This window comes from Telopea speciosissima, chromosome 9 (genome assembly GCF_018873765.1).
Source record: "Telopea speciosissima isolate NSW1024214 ecotype Mountain lineage chromosome 9, Tspe_v1, whole genome shotgun sequence".
Lineage (NCBI taxonomy): Eukaryota > Viridiplantae > Streptophyta > Magnoliopsida > Proteales > Proteaceae > Telopea > Telopea speciosissima.
This window is the reverse complement of record NC_057924.1, coordinates 19,599,333-19,621,829: the sequence shown is the minus strand read 5'-3', so window position 1 is coordinate 19,621,829 and position 22,497 is coordinate 19,599,333. Positions and strand designations below refer to the sequence as shown.

Genomic DNA, 22,497 nt, shown 5'->3' with positions numbered 1-22,497 from the left:
ATAGGGCATTTAACAAGCTAAGGCACAACCTCCATGTCTGATAGAAACTTCCTCAACTATACACCTTCTTTTGTTGCATCATAAGCTGTAAGGTATTCTATTTTGGTAGTCAAATCGGCTATAGATTTCTATTTTGCACTCCTCCAAACAATGACACCAACACCCATTATATACCATCCCAAACATGGATTTTCTATCATATTTGTTAGTTTAGAAATTTAAGTATGTGTATCCTAGAACTAACTAGGGGTGCAAGTAAGGGTGTCAAAAGCAAACTGAAATCGTTTACTGAGAATGAACCGAACCGTTTAAATCGAAACAATTGAATAAATGGTTTTAAAATTGATGTCATTTAATTAAACAATTTAAACTGAACCGGACCATTTAACCAAATAAACAGTTTAACACTCTTAGATGTACATAAAATGTAACAAAATCAAACAGAAACCGTTTATCGAAACTAAATTAAACCATTTAAACCGAAACCGTTAAATGGTTCGATTATAGTTTCAAAATTGAAACCATTTAATTAAAAGGTTTAAACCAAACTAGACTGTTAAACCGAAGCTGGACCGTTTAACACCCTTAGGTGCAAGTTTGGCCCCGACGGCCTGAGCCTGTCTTGAGCCTGAATAGGGCCTGAGTTGAGATACCTAGGGCTTGAGGGCGAGTCAGGGTTGGGAATTTCCAACCCTGAGTTAGGGTTGGGCCGGGTCAGGGTTGAGGACTCGAGTTGAGCCCAGCCCGGCCCAACCCGTCCCTATCTTCTTCTTCCTATTCTTCTTTTTTGCCTTTCTTCTTCTTCCTAGCCTGGCCAGTCCATGCATTGCCCTTCACCTCCATGGTCAGGGCCAATTAGGGTCAGCCCAGCCCGAACAGACCCTGAGAGCAACTCAGGGTTGGATTTTTTTGGCCCTGAGTCAGGGTCGGGTCTGGGCCCAGCTAAGGGGACTCAGGTTGGGCTAGGGTTTTAAAAGGCCTGGTAGATTGGAGGTTCTCAAGTTGAAGCTGTTGTTCAAGTCAAATGATACTTCTACCTCTTTTTCTGATCCAATTAGTAGATCATTATTATTTTGAAGTTAGCAGATTTGATCTACCTTTCTCTTTAAAGCAATTTTCTTTTACTTCCTACAATACCCTAGTAAGGGATAATTGTTCTCATGTATTTCCTTGGTACTAAAGTGTTGCGAAGTAAGGAAGGTGTTAGCTTATCTCAAAGGAAATATGTCCTTGATTTAATTGACACTAGAATGCTTGCTTCCAACCAGCAAATACTCCCATGGATCCCCATCAAAAGCTTGGGTCCATTGAGAGAGGATTTTTCAGATATTCGTCAATATAGAAGATTGGTTGGAAGACTCATTATCTTATTGTCACTCATCTAGATATATCTTTTGCTGTTGGAGTTATTAATCAATTTATGCAAACCCCAAAGAAGATTCACTTGGATGCTGTCTGTCGTGTGTTATAGTACCTAAAAGGTGCATCTGGCAAGTGTCTCATTTATCGACCTAATCGAAATGTCAACCTAGTAGGGTTTTCTGATGCTGATTGGGCTGGTGCTGATGATGATAGACGTTCTACTACTGGTTATTGTACCTTCATGGGTGGAAACTTGTCACCTGGAAAAACAAGAAACAAACTATTATTGCCATATCTAGTGCTGAAGCTGAATATCGAGCGATGGCACATACTACAGTTGAGTTAATGTGGATTAAATCATTGCTTCGAGAGTTGGGATTTTCTATCACTTAACCTATGAAGATGTTTTGTGATAATCAGGTTGCTATTCACATTGCTAGCAATCCAGTATTTCATGAGAGGACTAAGCACATAGAAGTTGATTGTCATTTTGTTCGTGATGTTGCTATGAAAAAGCTAGTTTGTACTCTGCTCTTTTCCACTTCTAATCAACTCAGTGATATGTTTACCAAGCCGTTGTTTGAACCAGCCTTCCAAAGAAATTGTTCCAAGCTGGGTCTTGGTGATTTGTACACTCCAGCTAGAGGGGGATAGATACCATATATATATATATAAAAAGTTATAGGACAGGGGACTTCTAACTCAATCATCAGTCTCTACTCAATCCCTGTCCCTCTTCTCCATCTCTTCTCGTCATTTTCTCGGTTCTGGTGTTCTAGGACTCTGCCTTGTTACAATTTGTTTGGCTAGAGAGGGCTTGCAAATTTAGTTCTGTGGAGTTTCGACACTCTCATTGAACCTTCGATTGGGCCCAAGGGGGTATTTTGGATATTTTCCTAGTTTTGGAATTTTCTAGGGTTTTCAAAATTGTTAGAGGACTTCTGAAATGTTTTAATTCTCTCTAGATTTTTTCCGTTTGTTTTTTCATTGTTCAAATCTTCCAGCGCAATTTAGCCATTTTCTCTAGTGAAAATGGCCAAAATTTGTCAGTGAAAATTCTGATTTTCGCTAGCAAATTTCAGGCAAAAAATCCCTAATATAGTCAAAATTCAGCAAAACTTTGGATGGAGATATCTCCCTATCAAATGGTTTGATTTTGATGAGCCATATATTTTTGGTAAGGTCTTTCTCAGTACTATCCAATGATGCAAATATCAGACACAAATTTGGTCGGGAATGCAATAAAAACTATGCTAGAAAAAGGGGACCTGTGTAACTATAATTTTGATGAAATAATAGTCAAATGGGGTCTTTTTCGCACCAAAGGCTAGATTTAGGCCATAAATTATAAAACACACCTATCCAAGAAGTTTCAGTTGATTTTGAAAAGGTTATGTTACCTTATTAACCCAAGCAAAGACAATCATTTTCCGCCGTGTAAGGTCACTGGGAGCTATATCAGAGTCAATTCATCATTATTCAGAGGCTCCTCAAGGGTGACAAAATTCAATGTCTACATATTGCCTAACTAAGGGCAGACAATTGGATGAAACTTAAAGAAATAAGTCTAAATTTTGTCACATTCGAGCTAAATATTGCATGCACTTTGCTCAAAGGTGCATGCATGGCTAAATCGGTAAGCATGGTTTAACAGATTAGTACTCATGATCTTTCCAAATTAAAACACAATAAAATGTGATGCATGATATGTGGAAAATGATATGATGAGAAGGCATATACTACAAATTGGACTAGCATTCTTTTTGACCGATGAGGAAAATGTAGACACGGGATATCAGTAAATGCTCCAAAATGCATCAGTACTTTGGGACTGGAGTGGATATGATCAAAGAGGTGATTGACTACAAGAACACACAGTCGATGCATATATCCTCTGCTGTTCGCTGTCCGAATAACAGTGTTGTCCCCTTACATGGGGCACGAAATGACGACTTAACCTTCCTCAGGCAGGGAGGTTAAGTCGTTATTTCAATCCCATGTGAGGGGATAGCAAGTGCTGTTCGGACCGCGAACAACAGAGGATAACGATCCAATGACTATCATTTAGCCCTTACTCAATATTGGACGACACGACAACAAAACAAAAGGGGTGACCAGTTACAAGAGCACACAATCAAAGCAGCGAAAAATGTTTGGCACGAATCAGCCCAGAGTCAATGATACGATATCCGACGACTATCTTTTAGCACTGACTCAATACTGAGTTGATGCAGCGGTAGAGGGAAAAGGGAACTTCTTTGTCAGAATGAAGCAGAGGTAAATCAAAGATGGGTTGACATGGTAAACCAAGAAATCGAAGATCTTAAGGTCTAAGACATCAAAGTTTAAGATTTGGAATCCGATGGTGTGAAAATCATGCCAATAAGTAGTCTACAGAAAAAGATTCTATTTTGAGGGCTCTCATCCAATCAATATGATCCTGAAAATTTCTGGGAATGACTCTGTGAGATTCGATTTTCAGATTTTGATGATTTATATATCATTGACAAAATCTTTTCAAGTACTATCCAATGATGTGGAGATCAACAAAAAAATTTGACTGAAAATACAATCAAAATTGTGCTCGAAGCGGAAAGCCTGTAAAGTTGTATTTTGATGAAATAAGAGACAAACTGCGTTTTGAATATAAAACACAGCTATCCTGAAAATTTAGCAAATTTTGATTCTAAAACACCCAATTCACCCCTCTTGAGTTATGACCACTTCTACAAAGACAATTGTCAAAAAAATTAATGTTGAAACAGATAGTCAAATGCCTATTAATCGCATTGGTTTTTGGTATCAATAGTCTCCCAGTGGTGGACCTTTTTTATGTTGGGGAGGGCGGGGGAGGATTCCGAATCCTATATACATTAGGGGAAAGGGATAGGCACACCACTGTGTGCGGTAAGCTAGTGGGTACCACTAATATCGTAGATGTCTGGGACAAGGCATCATATATAAAGGAGGGACATGGAGGTCATTTCAAGGGAGGGGGGGGGGGGTAAGAAAGGGATAGACAACGCCAACTAGCTTGCTGTGCACGGGCGGTGTGCCCAGCCTTTTCCCTAGAGATATGTCATACTTTTGTGCCAAGGAACCATCCATCACTATTTTACATTTTGATCTCTACTCTTAGGCTGTGTTTGGTATGCATTATTGGAATACATTCTAAGTCGATTTCACATTCTCAGATGATAAAAATAGTTATTTTAATCATTCAAGAATGCGAAAAAAATCAACCTGAAAGGCATTACAATAATACAACCAAACACAGCCTTTATTTCATTTAAATGAAGTCAACATACTACTACCTTACGCAATGCATGATGTTTGTAGTTTATCCAATGTGGTCTACACATATATACAAAACTAAATAAGCTGACGTTTCTAGTGTAATTAATAACATTTTAAGTACTAATTTAATACTTAGAATTTTTTTTAAAAAATATATAAATATAATTATTTACGCAATATAAACCAAGCAAGTCATGCGTGGAATTTGATATTTGATATTTGTTATTAAAAAAAATCAACTGTACATTATGATGTTCCATGCCTCTATATATAATACATCCACAATATTATTATTATCTTCCCCACTGAAAGACAAGAATATTGATCCTTCTCTCATATTTAAAGTCAATATATGGGACCACCATAGCACAGTCATGGCCGCATGCAACTTAATGGCTTCATCATCTCAACTCCTTAGCCGAACTCATCTCGACCAAATCTATCTGGGTAGCCTCCGGAGACAAGCTTGACTCAGACATACTTGACAAGAGAAACTTGTTCTTTCCAATTTATTAATGGAGTTCCAAATGCTTTCTATTATTAATGGTTGGCCACCTTAATTTCTGTGTAAATTAATTAATCTTCCATAATTTACATGGCCTCTTCTTGTTCATTCAACTTCTTCAATTCAGATCTTTTTCTCAATCTCAATTTTTCTTCATTAATTTTATTAAAAAGGAAGAAAAATAATTACAACAGCAAAGCAGCCAAGCAGAGCCTCGAAGAGAAACCCTCAAGAGTCAGGAGGCAAGGAAAGACCACTAGGCCTGAAAAGCACTACAAAATAAACCAAACCAAAAGTCAAAGCAGCACCAATAACAATGACTAGCCCTTCAGATAAACTCATTGAGGGCTCATGCCCCTCGATCCAGATAGGATGGATTTCCCATTTCTGAACAAGGTAGAGGTTCCTAGGTGCTCTACACTTATCCTCTACATTCGCAATAATGTCTCTAATGATGCACGTCAACATCTTCGTCTTATTTCGAAATAAGCAAAAATTCCTCTCCTTCCAAATGTGGGCAATTGTAGCACAGAACAACACTAGCTTGTCAATACACCCAATATAATCTCCCTTGAAGATCTTTCCAATCCAAATAGATTCTAAAAGGATACTTCCCGAGATCTTGGAGAAGGAGAACAAAGACCCAGAATATTTCTCCAAATCTTTTTGGTAAAAGAGCACTCAAAGAATAAGTGATCCCTACTATCCCTAAACCCGCCCAACAGAAGCTACAAAAGGATTGCATAAAGTTTCATGATGTACAGTTCCTCCCCATCACAAACTCAAATCCGAAATGCTTTGTAGTTTTTAATTTGTACAGAAGAAAAAGGATTGCATAAACCCCATCTATTGTAACATATCATCTGTATATATGTACTGAGAAATTAAGAAATCATGTTTCAAGAGTGACAAAGAGGGACAGATGAAATACTTGAAGAAGTTTGTGAAGAAGCATCATCAGATGTACTCTCTGAACTTGTTGTGGTAGTAGCAGGATTAAATGAATCCAATTGGGAAGGTACCCAAATGCTCATCTCTTGATGCCCACCAGTGCTTGAGACTTGAACAGGAGAACGGCAGATAGGGCATGTGTAGTGAGAGCTTAACCACATATTGATGCACTGCAAGTGGAACATATGCTTACATGTAGGTATAAGCCTAACCATTTCTCCTTCTTCCAAATTGCACAAACAAACAGGGCATTCTGATGTGGTAGTACTAGTACTGTTGGAGAAATGATGGGTTGGACTGTAGAGGAAGGTGGGAAGAGAATCGATTAGAGATTGATGAAGAGCCTTATTGATGGGTAATTGACGAGAGTGAACTACTTGTGAGGATGATGAGACTCCATTAATGGAGGATTGGGCAGTTTCTCTTGCATGGCGTCTGTAAGTTCTCCAAGCATAGAAATAGATAAAGATAACAATTACAATTAGAACACATAAAGCTGTGACCTTACCAGCTGAATGGTACCAGACATCATCACCAAAGTAGTAACCTGAATTATCAGAAGCCATGAAAGTAAATTGAAACAAAAAGAAACAAACCTGATGGGTTGTTTTTGATTTGAGATCTTTCAGGTAATTTAGGGTTTTTTATTTTAGGCAATTGTGTGATAAACTGACAAGTGGAATAAGAAAATAATTTAGATTACGTGCGGGCGGTGTGGGTTTGATTGTGTTTCTATTTTGTCTTTTTGTGAGTGAAATGGAGGAGGTAACTAAGGAAGGAAACATCAAGAAAGGTTTGACTGAGGCTCAAGAGAAACAAACTTACCCTTTCCCCCTCTATTGGCCCTTTCTTTCTAAAATTCTTTCATGTTTAATTATTGGGAAAAAGATCTCTGTCCGGGACGCCCACACTCCCATGAGTCTATCTCTCTCCCCTCCAATTGAAAAGATTTTTTTACACCCTTGTTTTTAGGAGGAGAGAGATAGACTCATGGGAGTGTTGGCATAGCCCACCCTCTTATACAAAAAACTAATTTCCTTAATTATATTTTAGTATTCTTTTTAGATGGATCTTTGAAGTTGACCTCTTGAGAGCTAACCCATAGAATGGACTAGGGTGCCTATAACATGTAAATTGTCATGTCTCATATCTGTTCATAATATATGGAATGGGTCACACCTCAGGGAATGTCTGATCTAGAAGGATCAAATTAACTATTTTTAACCATGTAATAAATATAATAAGAATGTTAGTCATATGGATCTATATGGTGTAGGTTACATTATTAGTTGATATTGTTTTGTAAGAAAGAATACATGAGAGCTAAGTATTTAAAGATGGGGCGCTGTTCTCTATGCCGCAGTGCAGCCTGCGCCCAAGCACATGGGAGTGGGCACAATGACCACCTTGCCCTCCTGAACAGACTGGCCATGTGCTTGGGCACAGGCTGCGCTACGGCACAGAGAACATTCTCCCATTTAAAGATTTAGGAAATGTACTCGATGGGTGTTGGGTAACCCCTAAATCATTGGAGGATCAGATCGATCTCTAGTGAACATCACCAAACAAAAATTAATGGGAAGATATATGGGATTACCTTTTGAACCACAATTGAACTCCTCTGTGTGAACTTAGCTCTTCCGCACTCGAGCAATTGAAGGATCGCCAGACTAACACTCTCTCCCCTAGGATTTCCAAAAACCTTAGTTTTTACACACCACAAAGAGAGAGGGAGAGAGAATTCGGTTGAGGGGGAAGGGAGACAATAAAAATCGTAGATTGTGTCACACCCCAAACCCGGGTAAAAGGTCTGACCTCACGGGCCACTATGTGATAACGACTGGTTTTTCAACTTCTCATATACATTCTACAGCAGAAATCTGAAATATTGAACTATCTGATGGCATTTAATAGTTCACAATTCCCAGGATTAAAGTTTTTAAATTGCACAGGATCTAAGTTATCACATTCTAACTTTTCTATTCACATAACATGTACTTTCAGAACCATTGTATCATCCTCAAAGTATTTTCTCTTACCTCCCCACATTTACACAGCTTTACCTATTCCAACATCATTGTATTATCCCCAACAAATTTCCCTCAATTACATATTAGTCAAAAATCACAAAAAAAAGAAGGAAAGGTTTGTACTGTCTCTAGCACAGGATCTCCTGCTCAGAGGGTGCTATAAAACTGCCTCTTCCTCCAAATTGGCACTCAACACACTGGCAATATACAATATTTGGGTATGTAAAGAATAAGTAGTGGTGGGGTCAGCTCAACTAGCCTAGTGAAGAGAATAGAGTCAAATCAATAAAACCAATCATGCATACATGGGAAAATCATACCATAAACATGCTTCTTTCATGAATATATCAATCTAGAATATAACATATCTCTGATCATGTAATGCCCCAAAATCCGGGTTAAAGATATGGGTGCCGACCTTGCGGGTTGCTGTTAAATAACGGCTGGTCTTTCAATTTTGTTACTTTCTAAGTATGGAAATTATAAATAAATATCATACATTAGAGACATCAGAATATTGCAACGGAACTACTTTAAACATTCCTATAATCATCTATAAACTCTGGCATCAGCCATCATACTTTAAACATTCATACTATCACATCTCTATTGCTACTATCATAATTGCATTACTGAAACTGTCTGTACTTTTACATCAAAAGACTATCTTTCTTTCTTTTCTTTTTTTTTTTTTTGCTAAAAAGGTCATTTGTATTGAGAAAAAAAGACAAAACAAAGTACAAGAATGACTACTAAAAGCCAGACACTATAAGAGAAGCAATAATTAAAACCCCACCTCCGGCAATGCCATCAATAGGGAGATAAAAAAATTGCCAAAAGAGAGAAAACAAATTCAAGAGGAAAATAATCGAAACCTCAGTCTACATTGAGCATCCATCAAAAGGTCATCAAGAATCAAAGAAAGAAGCACCATCAATGAAGAGTCTTGGAGTTTAGCTGCTGATTTTGCCAAGAAGTCAGCTACGGGGTTTGCTTCATGGTAACAGTGAAAAATTTTCCAGTCAATTGAATCTAGGAAGTCTTGGAGACCACACTAACTCTGCCAAATGAACCAAGGGACCTTCTTATGAGACACTAGAAGCGATACCGCCACAATCACACTCAATCCATAGGTAAGACAAATTTTGACTCTTGCGTATTCCAAACCCAAAACCAGAACTTGAAATTCAGCCTCAAAGTTTGTCGTAATACCCATAAATTTTCTAAAAGAGAAGATCACCTGGGCACTGTAAGGGTATTTATGTAATATCCCTTCATATGGTCTAATATAATCTTACTTGTATTAATGCCCAGGCTGTGAGAGGCAATCTAGTAATTAGTCCATCTGACCTAAACCCTATTTTTCCTATATATACTAGCTGGAGGCAGTAGTCTGGGTACTCCAAACTAGATACTCAGGGTGTAATGCTTTAAGCAACCTTGTGCTTAAACCCTAAACCCTAACAATCTTAAAGCATTAAACAAAATTTTATTCCCTCTTTGATCGGCTTTTGGTGATCAAATCCACAATGATGACCTCTTGAGATATCGATTTTTGGTAATCGGTTTCACGGAATCGGCTTCATAGTTATTGCTTGTCTCCGTTCAAGGTTTTTGTTCATTGATTTCAAAGGCTAAAGCAAATCGGTATTGGTGCCCATTGACGTTCTGGATTTAAGAGATAAGTCTTCGTTTTTCTCTTCAAAGGTATTCTCTTACGAGCCTTTTTTCTTTTTTTCTTTGGATTGATTGATTTCAATACAAATAAACAAAAGTGAATTTTGCAATCAGCTTTTTGTCTCTATTCACATGGAAAGTTTTGAATTTTGAAAGAAGACAAAAGAGCTTTTAATTTGATTGATTGAAAAGAAAAAAAAAAAGAGAAAGTGGGTTTTGCAGAATACGGGTTTTGTAGAATTCGTTGGCAGAAACTTTGATTTGTTTGTTTTTAAAATTAAAAAAAAAAAACAAAACAAAACAAAAACCAAAAAGGACGTTGGCAGTATGCTTCTCTTCAAAGTTTGTAATTGATTACAAAATCAAAGGACATTCCAGTAAGTTTTTCTTCAAAGCCTTACGATTTGTTGAAAAAAAAAAAAAAAAAAAAAGAAGTTTGTCATACTCTTGTCAAAGTCTTTTGGCACCAGCACCTGCGCCAACATCTGCACCAACGACCCGCACTAGCCAGTACTAGCGTGTACGTCACGAGTGTCGATGTCGCTGCACCGCCATCATCATTTCCTACGCCGCCTAAATCCAGGGTTCTCCATCTCAGGTGTGACTGTTCCTTGAGCATTTATTTTTTATTTGAATTTTTTGCTTGAGCATGTAAACAAATCACATAAATATGGAGAAACACGATATTCCAATTGAGATGATCAAATTGGAAAGCTTTAGTTGCTCTGAGTTCAGTTCTTGGAAAAGGAGGACTCAGTTTGGACTGAAGTACCTCAATATTTTCTACACTGTAGTAAATAAATTTTCTGATTGCACGGACCTAACTGAAGCCCAATGGATAAGTGATGAGGACTTTTGCAAAGCCAACTTATTGAACTGCTTGTCAGATAGGCTGGTAGAGACCTATAGTAAATATGAGACTGCAAAAGAGATTTGGGAAAACCTAGAAGCCCAATTCAAAAAGGAGGAGGACCTATCAAAAACTCACTTGGTTGACAAGTTTATGGATTTCAAGTTTCAAGAAGACAAAGAAATACTTCCTCAAGTAACAGACTTTGAGAACTTGAGAACAAAACTGAACCAAGAAAATATCTCTGTTGTTGATGCATTCTTAGTAGGTGCAATTATTTTTAAGTTACCCTCTACTCGGCATTCCTTTAAAACTGAGATGCATAGGAAGAAAACACAAGTGGGGCTGGATGATCTCAAACGGTTCATTAGAATCGAAGATGAGAATAGAGATAGAAACAACTTGGAGATGGTGAAACAACAACAGACATCTGCCAATTTAATTTCATAATCCAACAAAAATCCTAGGCAGTCTAAGCCACCTAAGAAAGAACCCCAACAGTTGGAGGTCAAAAAGACTAACTTTAAAAAGAAGGACAAGTGCCGTAACTGTGGAAAGTGGGGTCACTATGCATCTGAGTGTAGGGGTCCTAAGAAAGGGAACACTGACATACCACAGAAGGAAGTTCACATGTTGGTGGACAAGACTGAGCGTACTAACTTTATTGTCATGGTTGGCAAGGGTAAGGGGTTGGCCAATACATCTTCAGATTGGTGGGTAGATTCTGGAGCGACTTGTCATGTTTGCAATAGCAAGAACCTGCTCACTGACGTTGTTCAAGTACCAGAGACTGTCACTGTTGCAAATGGAAACGTTGTGGAAGTGATTCAACAAGGGACAGCGAACCTGGTTCTATCATCAGGCAAAATATTAACTTTGAAAAATGTTAAAATCTTTCCTGATTTTGAAAAGAACTTAATTTCAATTGGAATTCTGCGTAATGCTGGCATATCTATTACTTTTAATAGTAGTAAAGTAACACTTTCTGTTAACTCTTTTTATTTTGGATGTGCTTACAATTTGAATGGTATGTTTATGTTGAGGTAAGCTAATGAGACAATAAACCAGGTTAATCATACTTCACTTGATCCAAAAATACTACACTGTAGGTTAGGACATGTGAATTATAGAAAAATGCTCAAATTAGCTAAAACTCATAATTTACCATTAGACAATTCAATTAGATTTAATAGATGTGAAGTGTATGCTCAAACCAAAATAACTAGAAAACCTTTCAGACCAGTTTCTAGGAGCACTCAACTTCTTGAACTTATACATTCTGACATTTGTGACTTTAAAAGCTACACAACTAGAGGAGGTTGAAAGTATTTGATAACATTTATAGATGATTTTTCTAGATATTGTCATTTATACCTGTTAAAATCTAAAGATGAAGCATTTTAAAATTTTAAAATTTTTAAGTGAAGTCTGACAATGATAAGTGATACCTAGGTGAGAGGGATAGATTATTTTGACATCTACTCCCCAGTCTGCCATTTGGCAACGATAAGGATTCTTCTTACCATAGTATCTATTGAACACTATGTTGTGCATCAAATGGATATAAAAACATCTTTCCTAAATGGGGACCTAACGGAAGAAATCTACATGAACCAACCTGAAAAGTTTGTCATGAAAGGTTTTGAAAAAAGAGTTTGTAAATTAAACAAATCTCTCTATAGTCTTAAACAAGCACCTAAATTATGGCATGAGAAGTTTGACAAGACAGTAAAGAGCCTTGGTTTTCGGACCAGCAGCTCCGATAAGTGCCTTTATTTTTTGTCTGTGTCAAACAAGGTCGTGATTACTTGCTTGTATGTAGACGACATGTTGATTCTAGGTTCTGATCTCTCTGTAGTGAGTGACATTAAAAAAACCTTGTCCAAAGAATTCGACATGAAAGGTCTTGGTGTGGTAGACACCATTCTTGGAATGAGAGTAAGCTTCGATGAGCAAGGGATCACCCTTAGTCAGTCTCATTACATTGAGAGGCTACTTTCTAGTTGGGGATACAGTGATTGTAAACCGATTGAGACACCCTATGACTATAACAAACGGTTGAAACCTAACACAGGAGATACCATGAATTAGTTAGAATATTCAAAACTGATTGGTAGTCTCATGTATGCAATGAGTTGCAGTAGGCCAAATATAGCTTTTACGGTAGGTATGCTGAGTCGTTTCACTAGTAATCCTAAAAAAGAGCATTGGGATGCCCTGACGAGGCTGATGAGATACCTTAAGGGTACTCAAGGTTATGCTCTATGTTATACTGGACATCCTCCAACTTTGAAAGGATATTCTGATGCATCTTGGTGCTCAGAATTGGGAGACAGCAGATTCACCAATGGTTATGTATTTACACTAGGAGGAGCAGCTGTAACATGGAAATCCAAGAGACATACTAGTATTGCTCTGTCATCTATGGAATCGAAATTTTATGCTCTAGCTTCTGCGAGAGATGAAGCAGAGTGGATAAAAGATCTGATCATGGATGTTCTATTGAGGAGTTTTAAGTTAAACTCTATATCTATATTCTATGATAATCAAGCAACAAAGATGATTGTGAATAACTCATTCTTTAATGGTAAGAGGAGACACATCAAGCTGAAACAGGCCATGCTGAATTATAGAACAGAACAAGGGATTATCACTTTGATTGATGTGAGATCGAAGGATAATACGGCAGATGCCCTTACAAAGAGACTGAATAAAGATCAAACATTCAAAACTACGGGGGAGATGGGGTTAAAGACCATTTAGTCAGGTCTTAACCTAACCCAGTATTATTTTGAATTATTCGAATCTCATCTAGCCTTGAAAAGTATTCGGGACAGTTTACATGCTTCAAATAACTTAGTTAGGTTACTAATCACAAATCATTGTTACACTCAAATTTCCCCCAAAAAATGGTTTCTATACACAAGTTACGATGGAGAGAATATCTACATGGCTATCTAATTTCTGCCATGTGGAGTTGAGAAGATCGCATAAGCTGCCACACCATTGGATAAGTATGGGGGTTTGTGAAACCATTCCAAACTTGATGGTGTAGCAAAATTTCATGTGAAGTTTCCTTAATTTGTTATTCCACAAAGGAATATGGAAAATGTCTAATATATTTCAATGATATTGTGCTAGTCATTATGTCATTCCAAATTTGATGACATGTCTTTCATAGTATGGTGTACCATTTCAAATTTGATGATACAACATAAATCTATGACTGATATGATGAACACAATATTCCAAATGGAAACATGGTATGGTCCTTGTGATAGAGACTATATAGGATCGAGTTCTTGTAAAGAAACTTGATGATGATGCTTATTGTTTTTTTACTTACCTTCAACCATATATGGAATGTACTAAGTTCTTATTGTTGAACTAGATACTATTGTACAAATGATTCAATTCATATTATCTTATGAAATTCATATTTGACAAATTACAGAGGATGGTGAAGATGGAGGAGAACGGTTGCATCTGGATCTCGATGAGGATGACTTACTTGATGAGTAAAGTCACATGAATTGCAAGAACTTTTCTTTATTTTAGTCACCTGCATGTGGAACTTCGGATTTATTGTTGGGTTTAGTTTTGATCTAAAACCCTAGTTTTATTTCTTAAAGTTTACTCATTTGATTTAGTGGATTATTGATATTCAATTTATATTGATTCAGTTACTGATTGAACAATAGTTTCTATACATGTGTAGTGGATATATGTAGAACATAGGAGGAGATTGTAAGGGTATTTATATAATATCCCTTCATATGTTCTAATATAATCCTACTTGTATTAATGCATAGGTTGTGAGGGGCAATCTAATAATTAGCCCATCTGACCTAAACCCTAGTTTCCCTATATATACTAGCTGAAAGCAGCAGTCTAGGTATTCCAAACTAGATACTCAAGGTGTGATCCTTTAAGCAACCTTGTGCTTAAACCCTAAACCCTAACAGGCACTCTCATTTTGAAAGATTATCTGTCAATATACCCCTCAAGTATATCAATTCATCAAAGGTCTTTGATCTCTTTGATCAACTACTTGGAAGGTCTGACGTTCTGCCCTCTGTTCTCTAGATACAATCCATACATTGGCATAACTCAACATGTGCATACTCTGTAAAATGATCATAAATTGTGGGGTGAGCTCAAATAGCCTAGTGAGAAGAATACATGTCACATTATGCTCATGAATGTAATCAATCATGAAATGCTGGACAAATCATGTTAAGAACATGTTATTAACATTATCTATAAATTTGTATACTATAACTGATCATACATATAAGAACATGCATGACATTTAAAAGAACTGGGAATGCATACTTATTGAAAATATCTTTACTGTGCTTTAACTTTTCTTTACTTTCTTATTCACTCATGAGAGTGACACCCACATGCTCCTCCCTCAACGCCTCTCCCTTTTCTTGGCCCCTAACTTTCGGACTCAAAGGATCTAGGTCATATCTTGAGAGTCACCTAGGTGAGCTCTCAATCTCTGTGATCTTTTGTTTCTTATCTTTGTCTCTATTCTCTTTTCTTTCTTATCTCAGCTTTAGGATCTTGATATACTATGATCACTTTCATAACAATACAATATGTTGTGCTAAACGTATCATATACTTCATTTCTTATAAAAACATATAAGATAGTACTATGTCATAATCTCAAAAAATGCATAATACATCTTAAACATGCAGTGCTATGAAAAAAAATGGTGATATGATAAGAATTCCCTCTATGTTTCGTTCTATCTGTACTTTATCTATTGTCATCAACAATATCTCTATTATCTCTCTATCCTCTCCGAATCAAACAAAACCCCTACACAATATTTCAATTCATTAAACTTCTCTTTTATACGCTTGGAATCGTGGGTATGGTCCTCCACCATCCATTTTTAACTAAGCTTTTTTTCTACAGTCCTACTTAGGCATCTAGGTACCATCGGTCAGCCCATAGGTCAAACCAATAGTCTAAAATGGGAAAACCTAAACCCAAAATGTGATTTTTGCTACTTTTTCTTCCATAACTTTATGGGGTCTTATCACCTTTCTATATAATAAACTTTAACACGATCACAACACTAATAGGCCTGTAACTTTCTAACGGGGATTAAATCATCTTAAAATACTCAAAGGATTAAAAAAGGGCTTAGGGTTTACCTTTTCAAGCTTCAAAACCCTAACTAGAAAGATTTCCTTGGATTCTTCTTCTTCCCCGTCGATCCAAGAGCCTCTACTGATGATTTGGTAGTCAAATATTGAAGTTTTTTTAGTCAATTCTCTCGTATTCTTTCTTTCTCTTTCTTTTCCTCCCTTTCTCTCTCTCTTCCAAGTGTTAGAACACTTAGAAATGAGCTGAATCAACTCTTTAAAAGACCTTTTATGGTGTAACTGGTCGACCGATACGAGCAACCGGTTGGACCGGTTGAATTACTGACCTTTTGACATTGCCAACCGGTGGATAACCATTTGGACCGGTTGGTCACAGTGGCTGCTTACTCAAAATTCCTCTGGTCGACCTTTACTTGTTGTGTCAGACGTATCTCAACCGATACATATCTAAATGACTTGATTGTTTTTCTTCTAGAAAGCTAATTCAATTTGCCACGTTTTTCATGCTTTGGACATTTCTAAATTCTAACTTGATGGTTCTCTAAAACTCACATGAAGTTGACACTTCACCACAAATCGTACCTCTAACAATCTTTTCTCTTTACTATGAAACATCGGTAGGGTCTACACTATTCTTAGGGTCATCCAACCCAATCAATGCTATAAATCATGTAAAGCCTATTTACCTGTAATGAATTGCAATTTGATTCCTTAGTTTCATTGATTCTCCAATGGGAGTATATATAACAAATATAATAGATGAGATAGCTCACCACAATAGAAAGGGAAATAAATATTGTAAAACAAAGTTTCCATGTAGGACGGATTCCAGAAATCTTGAGTAGCCTTGGACAGCACTCCATATCACATGTGATCAATATCACATGTGCTGAAAACCAATATCACATGTGAGGAAAGAGTGAGAGATAGTGTATCTTCCTATTACACCCCCTCAAGGTGGAGAATCGGGAACCCGAATCTTCAGCTTGTCTCGTAGAAACTGAAAGCAGGCCGTTCCAAGTGGTTTAGTAAACGCGTCTGCCAATTGGTCTTTAGTAGAGATAAATTGAACCTGAAGCTGCTTCTTGGCCATGCAATCACGGACAAAGTGAAAATCAATTTCTACATACTTTGTGCGAGCATGAAAAACAGGATTCGCCAAGAGATAGGTTGCGCCAATGTTATCACACCATAGAATTGGAGCACCACCAAGAGGATAACTGAGTTCACCGAATAAGGATTTAAGCCAAATGAGTTCTGCTGAAGCATCAACCAAGGCTTTGTATTTGGCTTATGTGGAAGATCAGGCCACAGTTTTTGCTTTCGTGACGTCCAAGAGACAAGGTTTGGGCCAAGAAAAATCGTAAATCCCCCCGTGGATTTTTGGTCAAGGCCATCACCGACCCAATCTGCATCCGAGAAGGCCTATAAGGAACGAGAAGGGGACCGCTCAATAAGTAAAACATGAGTACTTGTCTACTTGAGGTAGCAAAGTTTGCTTCACCATCTGCCAATGATCTGTAGTAGGGGCATGCATGAATTGACCAACACAGTTTACAGCAAAGGAAACATCGGGGCATGTTAAAGTAACATACTGGGGAGCACCCACTACCGATCTATACTCTGTGGGATTCGATAGGAGAGCACCCCCTGCAACAGATGCAACCTGAGTCATAGCCATAGGAATCTGTACTGGTTTGTAATCAGTCATGCCAGCATGTTTTAGCAGATCGGAGATGTAACGAGATTGAGAGAGATGAAACCCCTTGGAATGACGGGTGGCCTGAACACCAAGGAAGAAATGCAGATCGTCAAGATCTTTAATGGAAAACTCGCCAGATAGCTATTGTAATAGGGAAGAGATCATAGATGGATCACTGCTGGTAACCAAAATGTCATCCACATAGATCAAGATGTAGCTGACATAAGCCCCTTTATTGCGAACAAAAAGGAGGTATCTGTCACACCCCGAAACCACCCCTGGGAGGATTCGACGGCTGACCCGAATACCCGAAGTATTCGAAGACCCCCAAGATCCAGATGCAGTAAATACACGTCACAAGCACAACACAATTTCAAGATAACACGTGTTACATTGATTAGAGTGCAGGGAAAGTAAAGTGCTATAAGTGTTATACATATTATTTACATTGAAAGTTCCAACAGCTCGATGTTCCCAAGTTCACGACCATCGAGCCAAACACAACTATTCTAAAATATAAACAGTGGAAATTCATCCACCAAAAAGATAGTATTAAACAAAAGAAAATAAAAAGGTAATGCCACATCATCAGTTCCTGTTCTCCAAGTAATCCTTTTTGCCACGAATGCATTCACCTGCAAGATCATCTAAAAAGAGAAAATTCCACAAGGATGAGCTCCACTGAGCCCAGCAAGTAAAGGATAGACCACACACACAAGCATGCATCCTAAATGCATGGGTTCAATTTTAATATTCAATCCACCTAACGAACAAATGCCTAAATCAAGTTTGTGCTACAGCAACACCTTAGGTAGCATCCCCTCCGTTGGCGATGTCAAACCCAAGTTGCGCTGGAAGCCTGCTAGTCCCGATCCTCAATCGGACATCGCCGATCCCAGTACCATCATTGGTAACAGCTGTGTAGACACTGATTTTTGTCACCCTCTATTTGGCAATGATGACAACGGGACATGGACGATGGATGACATATTTTCCCTCTTTCTGGACCCAAAACACCTGACCCATAAGCCCAAAACTATTCTGAACCCAAAATAGCCCATTCAGGCCAAAAAATAAAGAAAAAGTAGTATTGCGCTCCCAAGGCGCCGTGGACTTTCTCCACGGCACCGTGGGGGCCCACCATGGCACCTATGTACTTTTTCCATGGTGCCATGAGGGGGTGTGATATCAGCCTGCTGACGTCACCCATGATACCGTGGAAAAGTCCCCCACGGTGCCTTGGAGGGTTTATCCGGCCCAAGGGAGAGGGTCCCCCCTCCCTATAAATAGGAGGGTCCCCTTCCCTCATTTCTCATGGGTTTTTTGGTTGGAGACCCTCCATACATGTTTCTGACCTTCCCTTTCACCCTTTTTCATCCTTTTCTCCTATGAAATGAGTGAGTGAGTGAAGGCTCTTCAGTGTGGATAGATCCTTCGATTATCCCTCTGAGCATAGAACGTTTCCGCTCCTAGGCATTGTTATCCCATCAGTGTACGGCTAGCAATCAAAACGCCTTTATTATAGACGTTATTCTGTCTGTTTGTTCCCCATCAAATCATTTGAAAGAGCTGTTGCTCTGCCCAGAAGGAATCGGCGTCAGTCCATTCGTCCATCTCCCCTGAGCCAAGGGAATACAACCATTCAGGTATAATTACTGCATTCTTATCTTTTCAATGTAGTCCTTTTGTATTCTATCTTTTTAGTAGATATTTCATAAACATAATGTAGTTTATTTTGTTATAATTTAGTTCATAACGGCTTAATGTAGTTCATAATATCTCCCATCCTCATAATAAAAGAGAAAGAATATTTGTCATTATGTAGCATCTAATAAAGAAAGGAAGTTCGGTTTCGACCAGGCGAGGTGGGTACCTAACACCTTCCCACACTCATAACCTGACCCCTTACTCAAATCTTTGGTCAGACCATATGGAGTCACGTAGCCCGATTCCCTTCATAACGGATAGGGCTACACTTAATGGGTCCTAGGCCCTAACCCTAGGTGGCGACTTCACATTACTGTAATGCGTTATGCATGATCCCAATCCCTTGGTATCACTCTTGAATATTACCCAGCATTTAATATGCCTGCATCCCACCTAAGGCTGAGGAACCCTCATCGAAGAAGTGAAGACCACGGTACTTATAGTGGCAACTCCGCTGGGGAGGTGGAGTGGACAAACGTCCACTCGAGGTCAAACTTTCTAAATAGATGCTACCAATTAATGAAAAAATTTTCTCTCCAAACTTTGGTGTAAAAATAAAAAAAAAATATAAAACAAAATACAAGAAATTCTCAAATACCATAATATGTCTGTCTAACTAACCCTTGTGTGTACTAACCGCATCATGCATAGTGCTCAAAGTGAAATCAGACAACGAGGGTACTCCCTGTCGTGCTTTTACCCCCGGGGAGGTGAGGCACGTCATGTTAAGTACTCTAAGGTCGGATGATAGCCGCTTCCTGTACCACTTTCTTGCACACATACACTGCATGGGAACCCCCTTTACCCCTGTAGTTAGTTCGTTGGACCCCATGAGTAGTCATGGGTAATTCGCGGCGAAGCTACAGCCCTTGATATTTACTGTATGAGTTTAGAATCACCAGCGAGGGTAGTCACTAGTGTGCTGTGGGGTGCTTTCACCACTCAAAAAAGGCACTAGTTTGATTACTCTGAGATTGTGTGACTTACTCTCCAGGTATCTCAAAAGAGCCACGTGCTTACAATTTGCGACCACGAGCGATAGGTATATCAGTTCTGTCAAGGGTGGCCTTGTTCTGTCCTATTAAGAGCCCACCCATTGCATGCATCATGTAGGAAAATAGACCATATATGATTAGGGTATGCCACAAACTAACCCTTGGTAGCTGTAAGAAAGACCGAGTCTAGGGTCACCTGATGATTAATCTGGCTTCAATACGAGACGCCACCCAAAGTAAGGAATTCCATAGTCCCGCGATGGTCCCTCGAAGAACAATGGAAGTTTGCTTCCATATGATGGAACCTTACGTGTCCCTCGAAATAAGGGCGTCTCATGTTGACTCCAGGCATAATCATTAGTAACCCGATAACTAGAGTCTTTCTTTTGTTTGTTTATTTTGTGTTTTCCAAAAAAAAAAAAATGCTTTGGCAATGACGGCATTCGAAGCCTGCATTCAGAAAGGTCCAACTGAAGTTTTGATGATAGCTTCAATTACTTGAGTCAGACAAAACAACCAAAAAAAAAGGGGAAATGTTGTTAATAAGAAAATGATAATAACAACAAAAAAAAAAAAAAATATGATGAAATACAAAGAAAAATAATAATGAAAAAAAAATAAAAAAGAAAGAGTTAAAACAGAAAAAAATTGTTGAATAAGATTTATTCCTTCTTAGGATCTGAACCAAATCTTCTTTTCTTTTTCGTAGAAGCACAATTCTATCCTCACCCATCTGGATCCGACGCGATGGAAGGCTGACTCAAGCCAATCCATCATTCTCCCCAAGCTCCCCATTCTCCTCTCATTCCTCTAGTTCATCATCTGAGATATCACTTGTAAACAACATGGATCCTACGGAGGATCACTTGTCCGAAAGTCACGTCGAACATCGAGTAGATAGGCTGCAGGCAGACTTGGCCGAAATGCGGCAGCTCATGGAACAACTAGTGCAGTTAGTCAATGAACTCTCTAAGGGCGGATCTGTATCCGGACCAATGGAGCAGGAGGTCCAAAAAACCAACTCTGCAACCCCCCCAAGACTCCAATCACCGTACTGGTAGAGGAAGGGGATGACAGTCATCCTATGGATCCTCCCGAAATTAAAATGGAGAAGAAGATGAGAGAAAAAGTGGCCGAACTGGAAGTGGTTGTCAAAGGCAAGGTCAAGGAGAAAGATGAAGAGGACCTGTTGTTCTTCCCCGAAGGAAAAATTCCTGAAGACTTCAAATGGAAGTTGGACAAGTTTGATGGATCAGGGGATCCTAGGGCTCATCTCAAGATTTTTGCCGCCATTGCCAGATCCTGGGGACTTTCCAAAAACCAAATGGGGCAGGCGTTCTTGTACTCTTTGGCTGGATCTGCTTTACGGTGGTTAACGCAGCTTGATCACACTCAAACCCTATCATGGCCTCTGTGGTTAAAGCGTTCACGAAGCAGTATTCATACAATACTGAGATGGATATTACTCGAAGAGAGTTGGAGACCCTAAGGCAAGAACCAAGTGAAGAGTTTTCAAACTACATCATGAGGTTCCGAGAAAAGGCTGCGAAGATGTGGAACCACCCTACTGAAGAGGAACAGGTCGAGATATTGTTAGAAAATCTATATGGGGAATACTGTGAGAAGATATACTACCAGCACATCAAGACATTTGATGCCCTTATGACAATTGGAAAGAAGATTGAAGACAAGCTCTTTAAAGAAAGGCAGAACCAGAGTATGACCCGCGATGCTTCAGGAAGCTATTCGGCAAGGAAGAGTCCAAGAATAAAGGGAGAAAATGCAGCAGGGACAAGCAACCAAGCAGCGGAAGTTTAGGTGGTAACCACAGGATCCACCCCTCTTGTGATCCAAGCTAAACTTGAACCACCCAGAAGGACTTTTGACTTCGGAGGAATGACACCCTCGTTGTTATTCACCAAGCTCAAGAAGTAGGGAATGATCAATTCAGTTCCCCCTAGGCCTGTGGATTTGAGTAATCCACTTGCATGGTATAAGCCCAATCAGTATTGCCATTATCATGACCAACAAGGTCATCATACTGATAGGTGCATGTTTCTCAAGCATGCGATCCAGGATCTGATTGACGAAGGCAAAATTGAACTTCAGAAGAAGCAGCTGCCAAATGTCACCACAAATCCTCTGCCCAACCATGGAGTGAACATGCTTCAAGATGATGTCAAGTATATAGATCCTACCGCTTTGATTTATCCAGTCGGGAAGAGGAAGCTAATGAAGGCGCATGTCTATATAGTAATGTTGACCAAGAGACTTAAAGAGGAAAAGAAATGGCAG

At 38.7% G+C, this 22,497-nt stretch overlaps 1 protein-coding gene across 1 annotated transcript; it reads right to left on the bottom strand.

Annotated features, from left to right (window-relative positions):
* Positions 1-6,063: 6,063 nt before the first annotated feature.
* Positions 6,064-6,681, bottom strand: LOC122638725 (RING-H2 finger protein ATL2-like). Its single transcript, XM_043831577.1, has one exon. The coding sequence runs from the start codon at positions 6,679-6,681 to the stop codon at positions 6,064-6,066; it is 618 nt and encodes a 205-aa protein (XP_043687512.1).
* Between the last annotated feature and the right edge of the window lie 15,816 nt (positions 6,682-22,497).